This window comes from Micromesistius poutassou, assembly GCF_964030765.1.
Source record: "Micromesistius poutassou genome assembly, chromosome: 8".
In the NCBI taxonomy this organism is placed as follows: domain Eukaryota; kingdom Metazoa; phylum Chordata; class Actinopteri; order Gadiformes; family Gadidae; genus Micromesistius; species Micromesistius poutassou.
In genome coordinates, this window is record NC_140278.1 from 21,135,668 (window position 1) to 21,148,313 (window position 12,646).

Genomic DNA, 12,646 nt, shown 5'->3' on the forward strand with positions numbered 1-12,646 from the left:
TCAGCTGTGGAAACGTTCTCTATATTCATCTTCTTTTATTTTTTTTTTAATCGTCTTTTGTGATTTAAGGTCATCAATAAATGAAATACTTAAAAGACTCACTTGTTCAGAGTTAATCTAGACTCTGCATAGCCTCCCCCCCCCCCCCCCTCTTATGCACTTTATGTTGTACGTCCTGGCACTTAATAATAGTACTTGTGTAGCATCTTATCCTAGCTATCTTGCTGTATATGGGGAAAGGGTTACCCTAGCGATTGCATCCTTCCTGTACCTTGATGTACTTCCTCTGCTTCCATCCGCTCCACCGAAGAGTCGTTGAAAACAGAAAAACATTTCTCTGTTCTCCCCCCCCCCCCCTCCCTTCCAGAACACTCTGAACATCACCAACAACAACTACTACGCCATCTCCCTGACCAACATCACGGCCCAGGTCCAGTTCTCCAAGACGGTGATCGGCAAGGCCAGGATCAACAACAGCACCATGATCACACCGCTGGGCAAGCAACAGGTAGCACGCGCACTCACCCTCGCACACGCACACTCACCCACGCACACGCACACTCACCCACGCACACGCACACTCACCCACGCACACTCACACTCACACTCACACGCACACGCACACTCACTCACCCACGCACACTCACCCACACGCACACTCACCCACGCACACTCACTCACGCACACGCACACTCACCCACGCACACTCACTCACACACACGCACACTCACCCACGCACACGCACACTCACCCACGCACACTCACTCACGCACACACACACACTCACTCACGCACATGCACACTCACTCAACAACAAGGTGATCACACCACTGGGCAAGAAACAGGTAATGCAGACACACGCACTCACTCACTCACTCACTCACACAGGCACACACACACACACACACACACACACACCCTGGACCGCAGTGGTTCTTAAAGGGCAACAGATTATAGTGTGGGGGTTGATCATAAGTAAAATAAACAGATAAAAAAGATCAACCGATCAGCCTCACTAGTGGACCTCACCGAGCGGTAGGCCGACCGACCCACCTGTCATTCATGTGGGAGGACACACCCCCTCCCCTTGTGATGTCACTACATTAACATAGCTTTGGAAAGGGCTTGTGATGGGTAAACACTGGGTCTTTGCAGTGTTTGCCGTCGTGTTTGAACAAGGCTCGCTCTGGGCCGTTCAGGCAGCCTGTGCTGACCAGCACTAAGACTAAACACTAAACACCCACAGAGACCTGTGGCAGTGCTGGCTCAGTACCTCATCGTCTGACGCCTGATGCCCCGGTGTGACCGGTGACTCCTGTGACTGCTGCCATTTAAAACAAGCAACCCTAAACATCCTCCCCCGTTATTCCAGCAGCCACTGTCTCATGTCGGGCTGAATGAGCGCCTGTCGTCTGTTGTTTGGAGGCAGTGTCTGCCCATGACTCAACAGTTCCCCCAGATAACAGTCCCGCTCTGCAAAGTCTGCGTGCTTTATCGCTTTCTTCAGACGTGAGTCCGTACTGAAATGGCTCTCTTAGGCGGCGTGTGGCTGAGGAGGTGGAGAGGGTCGGCTGGTAACCACAAGGTCGCTGGTTCGATCCCCGGCTCCTCCTCCTCCTAGCTGTGAGTGTGGAGGTGTCCCCTGAGCGAGACGCCCTCTAACCCTGACTGCTTCCTGACCCGCTGGCTGTCGCCCTGCGTGGCTGACTCCGCCGTTGGTGTGTGTGAATGTGTGCGTGAACGGGTGAATGTGGGGCGGTGTTGTAAAGCGCTTTGAGCGGCCGCTGGTTAGAACAGCGCAGTATGAATGCAGTGCGTTTACCTTTTACTCTGTAAAACCTTCCAGATCGACTACACCATCCCCACCACAATCGCCGATGAGATGAGCTACATGTTGTAAGTACCGACTGTCACATCAAATATTTTTTCCAAAGTGGCAGGGTTGGCTCTTGTCAGCACGTAGTTTGTTGTAAAAAAAGAAAAAGAAAAAAAAGGAATCACAGGAAATGAGTAACCGAGGTTAGTTTCACTGTGTCTAGGTTTAGTTACAAAACCATGTGATAACACAAACTCTGTTCCTGTGTTCACAGTGATTACTGCACCTTGCCGTCCATCAGAGTCCACAACATCGTGGTCATGATGCAGTGAGTATTTTTAACGCTTTATTTCAGGAGGACCATTCAACCACTCCACTTCCCACTTCCTCATTTTCTCAGATCACCCGCTACAGACAGACTGAGTTTTTCCTCCACATGTCAGGAAGGAAAGCCTGAGAGTAGAATGATAAAGCAGAGACAGCTCTTGTAGAGCTCATCCAAAGGGTTCAGCACTTGGAGAATTCAGTACCTTAGGTGTGTCGCCAGGCACTACCTTTACATTTACAGGGCGTTTAGCAGACACTTTTATCCAAAGCGACTTACAACAATATATCGCTGTCGGTACAGTCAGGATGTTCATAGAACCAAGTGCCAAGTACTAACCATCACTAGGTTAACCCGTTCCCCCGTATACACTAACCATCACTAGGTTAACCCATTCCCCGTATACACTAACCATCACTAGGTTAACCCGTTCCCCGTATACACTAACCATCACTAGGTTAATCCGTTCCCCCGTATACACTAACCATCACTAGGTTAACCCGTTCCCCGTACACACTAACCATCACTAGGTAAACCCATTCCCCGTATACACTAACCATCACTAGGTGAACCCATTCCCCGTAGACACTAACCATCACTAGGTTAACCCATTCCCCGTATACACTAACCATCACTAGGTTAACCCATTCCCCGTAGACACTAACCATCACTAGGTTAACCCATTCCCCGTAGACACTAACCATCACTAGGTTAACCCATTCCCCGTATACACTAACCATCACTAGGTTAACCCATTCCCCGTATACACTAACCATCACTAGGTTAACCCATTCCCCGTAGACACTAACCATCACTAGGTTAACCCATTCCCCGTATACACTAACCATCACTAGGTAAACCCATTCCCCGTATACACTAACCATCACTAGGTTAACCCATTCCCCGTATACACTAACCATCACTAGGTTAACCCATTCCCCGTAGACACTAACCATCACTAGGTTAACCCATTCCCCGTATACACTAACCATCACTAGGTTAACCCATTCCCCGTATACACTAACCATCACTAGGTTAACCCGTTCCCCGTATACACTAACCATCACTAGGTAAACCCATTCCCCGTATACACTAACCATCACTAGGTTAACCCATTCCCCGTATACACTAACCATCACTAGGTTAACCCATTCCCCGTAGACACCAAAGATAGGATAAGATGCTACACAATGCTAAGTACTATTTTTAAGTGCCAGGACGTACAACACACAATAGGTGCGTGAGGGGGTTGTGGGGGAGTGGTATTAGGTACTGTTAGGTATTTGCTGTTCCTAACTAGTCCTGCGTCCTTCTGACGTGAGTTGAGGGGCCCTACACCATTTCTCTACACGCGCTGTCGTCACGGTGACGCCGGCGACGAAGGCCTTTCCCACAAAACAGTTTGACCTGCGGCCTTCAAACCCAGGACCAACATGCTGGGAAGATAACAAGTCTGAAAGCCAAGCAGACGGAAAACCCTGAGCCCGGGGGGGGGGGAGGGTAGGGCAGTCGGAAGGTTCTGGGTCCTAGTGAACGATCACAGCCCCCTACAGGATCCTAACTGACGTGTTTATACACCGTTCTGAGTGAGTCACTTGTTTCAGGTTTCGGTTAAAATGACTTCTTTATGGAAAACGTGGGGATTTGCTCCAATTCTTCCAATTATCTGGGGTTCTTGAGGTGACGACTAATGTCGACCTAAACGACTTTTTAGTTTTAATTGGCCCGGTAATGAGCGAGCGAGAGCTCTTCAGAAGCTCATAAGCAGCCAGTCATGTGACCCTAAGCGCTGCTGGTCTGTCAAAGAGGGAGAAGCTCATTTTCGGCCTACATCATATAAATTGTCGATTTTATTTATATGGAAATTCTGCTCTCTGTTCCTTTTTTCAAGGAAATGCCCTGTGAGTCTGTGACCCTGTCATACCGACTAGCTTTTCTTTTCCAGTGACTTGACGCAGTGTCCTCTCTCAATGGCCAGCAGAGCTCGGCTGCTTTAAACGGCCTTGGTGCCGTCGTGTTACGGGTGTAGGACTTTAAACAGCCGCTTTAAACCGGAGGAGCTCTCTTTCTACACCTGCACAAACCGAGAACAGTTTGTGAAGCTGAGGCGTTGCACTGTCCAACTCTGTGTCTTTAAGGAACACCCAAGAAACCACACAGCTTTCCCCCGTCACCCTGCAAGTCCTGATCTGAATACAGGACTTGGAAGTTCAGACCTCAGGCTCCCTGAATCAAATGCCGTTTCTCAATACCAAGTACGCGGACTACGTTCTCGCGGACTTGGAAGTACGTACTTGGCAAGTCCGGACTTTCAAGTACGGACTTCCGAGAACGCGAGTACGCACCTGCAATTGGAACAGCAGCGGACTCGATGATGCATTCTGGGATATTTAACGGTCCCAAGTCCACACGAGTCACCTCCGATGCGTTCTCGGTAGAACGGCCTCATCGAGAACGCATCGAGAACACACACGGGTTTTACGACAGTTCTCGCGTACTTGGAATTGGAACAGTACTTGGGCCACCACTGATGACGTTTATCGAGAACGCAAGTACACGAGAACACACGAGAACGCGAATTGAGAAACGGCCAATGTGATGCGTTGTCTCGTTGTCTCGCTGCAGGGTCACCGTGACGACGTCGTACTTCGGCCACGCGGAGCAGGTGTCCCAGGAGATGTACCAGTACGTGGACTGCGGCGGTAACACCACCTCGCTGCACGGACACGTGCAGCTCTACAGATGAGCGGCGCCCGGCAGGGGGGGGGGGAGTGGGTACCGTGGTAACGGGTACCGTGGAAGCAGGTACCACTGGAGCAGGTCCCACGGTACCTGCTGCAATGGTAGCGGGTTCCCATGGTAACTGGTATGGCATGGTAGCGGGTGCCGCGGTAGTGTCTCCTATGGTGGCGGTTCCCATGGTAACGGGTTCCATGGTAACGCGTACCGCGGTAGCTTGTCCCATGGTAACGGGTACCATACTACTGAGTACCATGGTAACAGGTTCCATGGTAGCGTTACCATGGTGGCAGGTATCGTGGGGCTGGGTGCCATGGTAACAGGTTCCATGGTAGCGTTACCATGGTAGCAGGTGTCGTGGGGCTGGGTGCCATGGTAACCGTTGCCATGGTACGTTTAACAGGGAAACTAACCGGATCCATTCATTTTTTTCAGGGTCGTTTTGATTTTTTTTTAACAAAGGAGCCGAACTCTTAAAATCTGTCTGGTTTCTGATTGGATGACTCGGTGTCAAGGGACGCCGATTGGCGTTGTCTTTTTGTGCGTGGGGTGACGTCACAGGCGGTTAGTTTTGAGCCAATCGGAGACCAGGATTTCCTGAACTGAACCACAACGTGCGATGGCCTTCTGAGCAGCTCCTGCTCCGTGACAGGAGGGTTAAAATCAAGGGTCTGAATGTGGAAACCTCATCATTATTATGTGGTAACGATGAGGGGAAAGAATATCTCAATGTCTCGTTGTCTTGAGGTTTGGTCGCGCTCCTTGATTTTAATGCTTTAGTTCCCTTCAGAGACGTACTATAACACACACACACACACACACACACACACGTGATGCACTTTAGCTTGATAAAGGAAACCATTCCCCGTCAATTCACCGGATGTTTCTGGATTCAAACATTCCAGCTCTTTGGCAGAATAAGCACCACTAACCCATTCGACCCGAACACAAGCTGTTGTTACTTTAAAAAAAGTTGTTTAAAAAAAAAGAGTTGTTTTTTTGAGAAATAACCTAATAGAGTTTGACTGTGTGTTTCTTACACGTTTCACCACTTCTTGCTACATCAATGTTCATAGGGTTAGGGGTTAGACTACTACTTCCCCTGAGCCCAGGGTTAGGGGGTACTTCACTAAGAGTACGAGTCACTGTATCTCTGTCCTTTTAAGTTTGCATATGATGAACCAACTTGACACCTATAAGTTTGCTTTTTATTTGTTATCATTTCTGTCTACTGGGGGGAAACCAACAACAATGAAAGAGAATATCTGTTGGATGTAATACGTTAGTGTCTGATATTTCTTTAATAACGTAATACCTTCTCCTTTGCGATTATCCTCCTTTTCCTCTTTGATGTTTTTTCCCCTCCGTACGTTTGACGTGTGTTATTGGTAGTGTTCGTTTCAATAACATCGTCTCTGTGGGTTTTGTTTCATAAATGTAATTTTAACCTTTCCTTGGTTCACATTATTTATGTTTAATTTTAAATACCTGGTGTGCTTGTGGATGGGTTGTAATGTTATTTCCCATCATTCAGAGTACAGTGCAGCAGACTTCAACAAGAATTATTTTCATAGCTCGTACACGGTTCCTGTGTCCGAGTGGGACAGACATTTCCAAAAGGTTGGTTGGTGTTCATGAGGATTTTCTACCAGAATGATGAGATTGTGAATATCTGGTTTTCTGAACACTGCCAAGACTCGACGTAGTTGTGTATGTTCTTGCATGACTTTAAAGATCATTAAAAAAACAAAACTAGTTTTGAATATGTTTGTTTGGGTTTTTTTGTACCGCATACTCACACCGGGTGGCGCAAATGTGAAGGAAAAGAAACCGGTAGACGCTCAACTGATCAATTAAGAGGATGGTGCCTACAAGAAGTGTAACATTTACTCAATCAATTACCGTGTAAATAATAGGCCCACGTATATTACTGCGCTACTTATAAGTAGTAAATATACTTCCTATGTTGTACTGTTGTTGGTGAAGTGAACCCAATGCCTAGTCGGAAGGTAGGTCGACATCTGTTCTACTCATCAAACTACAAGCAGCTTCCACCAAGGAGAACCAGGTCAGCAGTGTGAGGAGCATGTATATTCTGGTGAAAAACGACAGACAACACGGATTAAACGAAGACCCAACCTTTTACGCACGGGGGCTGAGAGGGTGGACTGTTATGTGTCCACATTACAGAAGGACTAGTGGCGTTTTCTTCTGCGTTTTTTTTTTTTTGTTGTCTATGCTGATTGTTCTGCTGTCTTTTAAACGATGAACAGAAGTATTAAACTTTAGGTTAACCTGTGTCCTCTGATCTTTTATGTCCTAACCATCCCAGATATAAAATATATATAATACAAATATAAATCGTGTATCTGCGGTGACATAGGACTTATCAAACATTGGTAAAAGACTTGGAAGGATTTTAAAACAGTCTTGGCATGTAGGCCGTGTGCTTACAGGGTCGAGGTGTCCTGTAACTCCAGACATCGCTGAGTTTTCCGCTCGGAGAGGAAATGGCTTTTCCACATGGCGTCCTGCACGCCTCTCCCCAGGTCGGCCAGTTCCCTACCGCTAATGACCTGCACCACATGCCAGTGTGACTTTGTCTGAGTCCCTGGTGTTGACCTTAACGTCCAGTAGGCTGTTAACCTCTCCATAATTAGGCTGCTGACAAGTCAGGCTCCAATGCCACGCTGATCTGGTGTCCATCAGGAGAGTTGGATTCGAAGCCCAAACACCAAATGTCTCCCTTGTCTGATCCTTACTAGGCATCAGGTGCGTCATTTCCACCGGGGACGCCGGGGACATGTCCCCATCACTATTTATAATTTTATAATTATTATTATTCTTCAAAAGGCTGATACTCAGTACCTCGTTTCATTTCGTACCCCCTTTACAGTCTGGCATTCTTTGTCTGGTAAACTTTGTTGATGTCAAGAGAAGTGTTTAATTGCCAACACTGTTCTTTGTCCTATATGATGTGTATTAGTATTGCATATCCCGAGCCAATACCCTGGTGTTTCCAACGCCGTTTGCAAAACAAGCCAAAACACAAACTGTGGTTTTCAACACCTGACAATGCACTGTAGAGCATGGATCCTCAATGTCCGGACTCCGGTCCGGACCACAACTGTGTCCGGACTCTGATCAAATAATACTTTCCATATGAGGACCCACACACAGTGGCGGTTTTAGGCACGGGCGAAGCGGGCAGCCGCCAGGGCGGCATTACAGGGGGGGCGGCACGAGCACACAAGAAAAAAAAAGATCCACGCATTTTCTATTATCGATAACCCCCCCCCCCCCCTCAACAACTCCGCCAGCCAGTAATCATAAGGGTACCCAGCACTTTTCAAACCACACTCAAGCTTATGGTTATTGTCCCCAGCACTTCTAAAAACAAACTGACGCCACTGCTAGGCATTAATGCAGTTAATATTAATCGGAATATTTCGATTGAACTCAGAGCTCATCAAGGATTTTATTTGCTTGAAAGTGAATGTGCAACTTATTTACCCTATGATGGTGATGTGCATTGTTTCGCATTGTTATCCATGCGCGAGGAACAAAAACGGAGAACGTATTTCGTTGTTTTGTGGGGGGCCCTTTCCAGCCGTCTGTCCGAGTCCTCTATAGCGCTTACTATACGCCCACCGCGGCCCCTACCCCGTCCGAGGAGAGGGGGGCTATAGGAAGCTACATTGAACGAGGGGAGCCCCGATTCTTTTCACCGCCCCCTCCTCAAGTCGCTCTCACTCAAACCGTCTCCGCACCACCACCGCAACTTTACGCACGGTAACAACAGCTCGGCAACTGTTTAAAAAAGGACGTATCTCTGCCATTTCTCTCCACAACAAAGTTTTCTCACCTGTGGAGCCATGCAGCTCGTGCGTCTGGGCACCGGGGGGCCCCTGCTCCTCCTAGCGCTCCTGGCCGCGCTCACGGGGCCGTGCGCGTCGCGCTCCGACGCGCCCCGAGGAGTCGCGAACCCCTTCGTCTTCGATCCGAAGGCGAAGTGCGAGCCGTCGTGTAAACACTCGGGGATCTGCATTCGGAACGACACTTGCTTCTGCATGCGGGGCTACGAGGGAGAGACCTGCCAGTATGGTGATGTTCCACCCGTTGGTTAAAGTGCATGTGGATTTGTTTTTACCCAACTTACTTTTTAACAAAATGTATTCAAATAACAAACAGTAGTCGAATCATCCATGTTTTAACGTTTGACCTTTTGGTAGATAAGGGACACAAAAAAACGCATATTGAAATATTTTCAACTTGTGTTCAGCCAACTGCTTTCCCAAGTGTAAGAACGGAGGGCAGTGTCTCCGGCCGGGGAAGTGCAGATGTCCTGCCGGGTTTGGCGGGAAATACTGTCACAAAGGTTGTATATCCGTTGTTGATCGGTGTCTTTCATGTCATTATTGTGTTACACTAATGCGTAGCTAAGATCAAAGAAACGACTGACTGTGTGGTGTGTATGTGTATGTGTGTGTGTGTGTGTGTGTGTGTGTGGCAGTGACGTGTGCAGAGGGCTGCTGGAACGGAGGAGAGTGCAAGGCGCTCCACGGTAAGGCCACGTGTCTCTGCCTCTCCAGCTGGACCGGGTACAAGTGCCAAGAAGGTTGGTTTGGACTTTAATTCAACCGCACTGTTTAATAAGCTATTGGTCAATGTTAACCAATGAGAATAAAACCTTGTGTGTTATTATTGTAAGTCGCTTTGGATAAAAGTGTCTGCTAAATGCCCTGAACGTAAAATGTAAATGTAGTGTGTGTTTTGTGGGGACCTGTGTGTGTGTGTGTGTGTGTGTGTGTGTGTGTGTGTGTGTGTGTGTGTTCTGTGATGTTTGTTCTGTGGGGACCTGTGTATGTCTGTTTTGTGATGTGTTTATGGGGACCTGTGTGTGTGTATGTTATGTGATGTGTGTTTTGTGGGGACCTGTCTGTGTGTGTGTGTTGTGATGTGTTTTGTGGAGACCTGTGTGTGTGCGTGTGGGTGTGTACGTGTGTTTTGTGATGTGATTATGGGGACCTGTGTGTGTTATATGATGTGTGTTTGTGGGGACCTGTGTGTGTTATGTGATGTGTGTTTGTGGGGACCTGTGTGTTACGTGATGTGTGTTTGTGGGGACCTGTGTGTGTTACGTGATGTGTGTTTGTGGGGACCTGTGTGTGTTACGTGATGTGTGTTTGTGGGGACCTGTGTGTTACGTGATGTGTGTTTGTGGGGACCTGTGTGTGTTACGTGATGTGTGTTTGTGGGGACCTGTGTGTGTTACGTGATGTGTGTTTGTGGGGACCTGTGTGTGTTACGTGATGTGTGTTTGTGGGGACCTGTGTGTGTTACGTGATGTGTGTTTGTGGGGACCTGTGTGTGTTACGTGATGTGTGTTTGTGGGGACCTTTATACACATTTTTCATGGTAACCGTACACCGCGTGGTGAAGAGTTGTTTCCTGGCCGGGTTATGACCTGCGGTCTGGTTGCCATGGCAGCGGTGTGTCCCCAGGGCTGCAGGAACGGCGGCAGCTGCGTGGCTCCGGGTATCTGCAGCTGTCCAGACGGCTGGGTGGGCGGAGCCTGCCACACGGGTAAGGGTAACCCTAGAAACGGCCCTGTCACTCTGGGCACATGTCTGTCTGTCTGTAATGCCTGTAAAAATGACTTTTTTTACTTGGAGATTTGGATACTGATAAGCAACAAAGACAGGCAGCCAAAAGACAGGCAGAGAGACAGGCAACCCCCTGTCTTTCTGCCTTCTGTCTTCTTGGCTGCCTGTCTTTCTGTCTGCTTGCCGGCATCCAAATGTCAGACTGCCTGCTTGCCTGTAAAAAAATATATTTCTGTTTGTCTCAAAGTTTGCCTGGATGTGTGTCTGTATCGTTGTCTGTCTGTCTGTCTGTCTGTCTGGTGAGAGAACACGTGTCCCTAAGGCCTCGTCCACACAGGCAAAAACTATCAGTTTTCCTTTTGATGCATTTCAGGAATATATCCGTAAAGACGGACTCGTTGCGAGAACGCATAGAGCTGTAGAAACGCTGCAGTACGTATTCAAGGCCACTGTGTGGCGCTGGTTCTCCACAAAAAAAAAAGTGTAGCGCATCAAACCTGCGCGCATCAAGCCCATGCTTGATGTGGACGGGGCCTAAGTCAACATGTACTGGTACTGGTACTGGTACTGGTACATACACACAGCCGGCACCACTGGGTACAAATCCTGGAGTAGAGAAGGAGGGATGGAATATGTTCCCTCTATCCTTCTTTCCTTTCCTTGACTTGTTTCTGCCTAAACAAACCCATTGGATATACGGGGTTTCTGTGAGCATCCTGCCTGTGGACAGTCTGCCTTGAGCTTGGGAAATGTAAAATATTCGGTGTGTTTGAAACAGCACTAAGTCTGCCACCTTCTACTCCCAAGTGGGAACTTCTGAATCTGGGAATCAGTTTTCCACAGATGCGCCGACTCTCACTCCATCTGATAAACTTGTTTTTAGTTTCTAACGTAATGGCCAGATGCAGGGACAGGAAGTGGTAGCAATGGATGATGTGTGCAGTTATTTAAAGCCCCCCCCCCCCCCCCCCCCCGTTTCACCACTGGGTGGGATGTTGATTAGCTATGACAAACCATCACTCCACCAGTCTGTGAAAATGAACCTCTGGGCTCACTCCACTCCAGGATGTGGTCAACTGGATTCAAGCGTGAGACGAGGGCAATTCCAAAAAGAGAAGTTTTATTCACTTCCCACAAAACAAAACCGAACAATAAATAAACATAAAATAAATCAATGGTTCCAAAAATACAAATTAACATTTGAAAAGAATAAAAGAAAAGCTGTTGGCAATTTTCTAGCTGAACTACAGCATAATTTAGCCCAACAAGAGGGTGTAAGTTAGTAGCGGCCTCGCATCAAGCCACCTCTTCCTTAACCCCCCCAACAAACAATGTGACAGCCCTTAAGTAGGCCACCTAACTAGTCACAGGTGGACCAATCACGGCCCATTGGGCCATACCATGTGTCAGGGGGGAGCATTTCAAACCTAGCAATCAAACCGTCCTGTCGCTGGAAGTGAGAAAGGTTTCACTTTCTCACACAGTCTACCCCAGTGGACTGTACCAAACAGCAGGCTGGTCTAAACCATCACACCTTTGGTTGGACTGTACCAAACGGCAGGCTGGTCTTCATCCACCAGGCTTCTGGGTCTGACACTCCCACTTGTGATGTCACTAGAGGGGGCGATTCTGAAACGGCTTGTGATGGCTGTCCAGCATCGCCCCCCGGTGGACTCTACGTCCTGACCTCCCGTCTAACCCCGCCCTCTCTCCCCCCCCCCCACCCCACCCCACCCCCCGACCCCCCCCCCCCAGCGGTGTGCAGCCAGCCCTGTCTGAGCGGGGGGAAGTGCATCTCTCCGGAGAAGTGCCGCTGCCGTCCGTCTCACGAGGGCCCCCGCTGTGAGACGAGACGGACCCAGTACCACTACCTACACAAGGTCAAAGGTCACTGAGTGGAGGTCGCAGTACCACGGCCTACACAAGGTCAAAGGTCACTGAGTGGAGGTCGCAGTACCACGGCCTACACAAGGTCAAAGGTCACTAAGGAACCCAACGGGGTTTTATCTGTATTTTTGTTTTTTTTTATACATTTTTTGATATGCTCCTTCATGTTTGACCACACAGTGTATAAACCATGTGTGGATTGGTCATTAAATACGTCCATATATGTACGTTGTCTCTTCATGTATGTATGTTTGTATGTTGACGTAGATGTAC

At 48.4% G+C, this 12,646-nt stretch overlaps 3 protein-coding genes across 5 annotated transcripts in view; all 3 read left to right on the forward strand.

Moving 5' to 3' along the window:
- LOC311352074 (transmembrane protein 106B-like) overlaps window positions 1–5,334 on the forward strand; it is a 7,906-nt gene extending 2,572 nt beyond the window's left edge. The window contains exons 5-8 of the mRNA XM_084472271.1: window positions 368–508; window positions 1,847–1,896; window positions 2,091–2,144; window positions 4,767–5,334. Of these exons, the coding sequence (XP_084328397.1) occupies window positions 368–508; window positions 1,847–1,896; window positions 2,091–2,144; window positions 4,767–4,887 (366 nt within the window). The 3' untranslated portion in view covers window positions 4,888–5,334. The remainder of the gene's footprint in view (window positions 1–367; window positions 509–1,846; window positions 1,897–2,090; window positions 2,145–4,766) is intronic.
- LOC311351107 (uncharacterized protein) overlaps window positions 1–12,646 on the forward strand; it is a 223,410-nt gene that overhangs the window by 183,952 nt on the left and 26,812 nt on the right. The window lies entirely within an intron of this gene.
- seraf (Schwann cell-specific EGF-like repeat autocrine factor) lies at window positions 8,663–12,582 on the forward strand. Of its 2 annotated transcripts, none has more exons than XM_084472272.1 (5): window positions 8,663–8,984; window positions 9,163–9,258; window positions 9,394–9,498; window positions 10,371–10,466; window positions 12,242–12,582. In XM_084472272.1, the coding sequence occupies exons 1-5, from the start codon at window positions 8,756–8,758 to the stop codon at window positions 12,379–12,381; spliced, it is 666 nt and encodes a 221-aa protein (XP_084328398.1). In that variant the 5' UTR covers window positions 8,663–8,755; the 3' UTR covers window positions 12,382–12,582. The 2 variants fall into 2 exon arrangements, with proteins under 2 accessions (XP_084328398.1, XP_084328399.1); XM_084472273.1 differs by having other exon boundaries at window positions 12,252–12,289.

Coding starts and splice junctions, on each gene's coding strand:
- seraf (XM_084472272.1), top strand. CDS start 8,756: ATGCAGCTCGTGCGTCTGGGCACCGGGGGGCCCCTGCTCCTCCTAGCG. Junction 9,499..10,370: donor CGGGTACAAGTGCCAAGAAG/GTTGGTTTGGAC, acceptor TTGCCATGGCAG/CGGTGTGTCCCCAGGGCTGC. Junction 10,467..12,241: donor GGGCGGAGCCTGCCACACGG/GTAAGGGTAACC, acceptor CCCCCCCCCCAG/CGGTGTGCAGCCAGCCCTGT.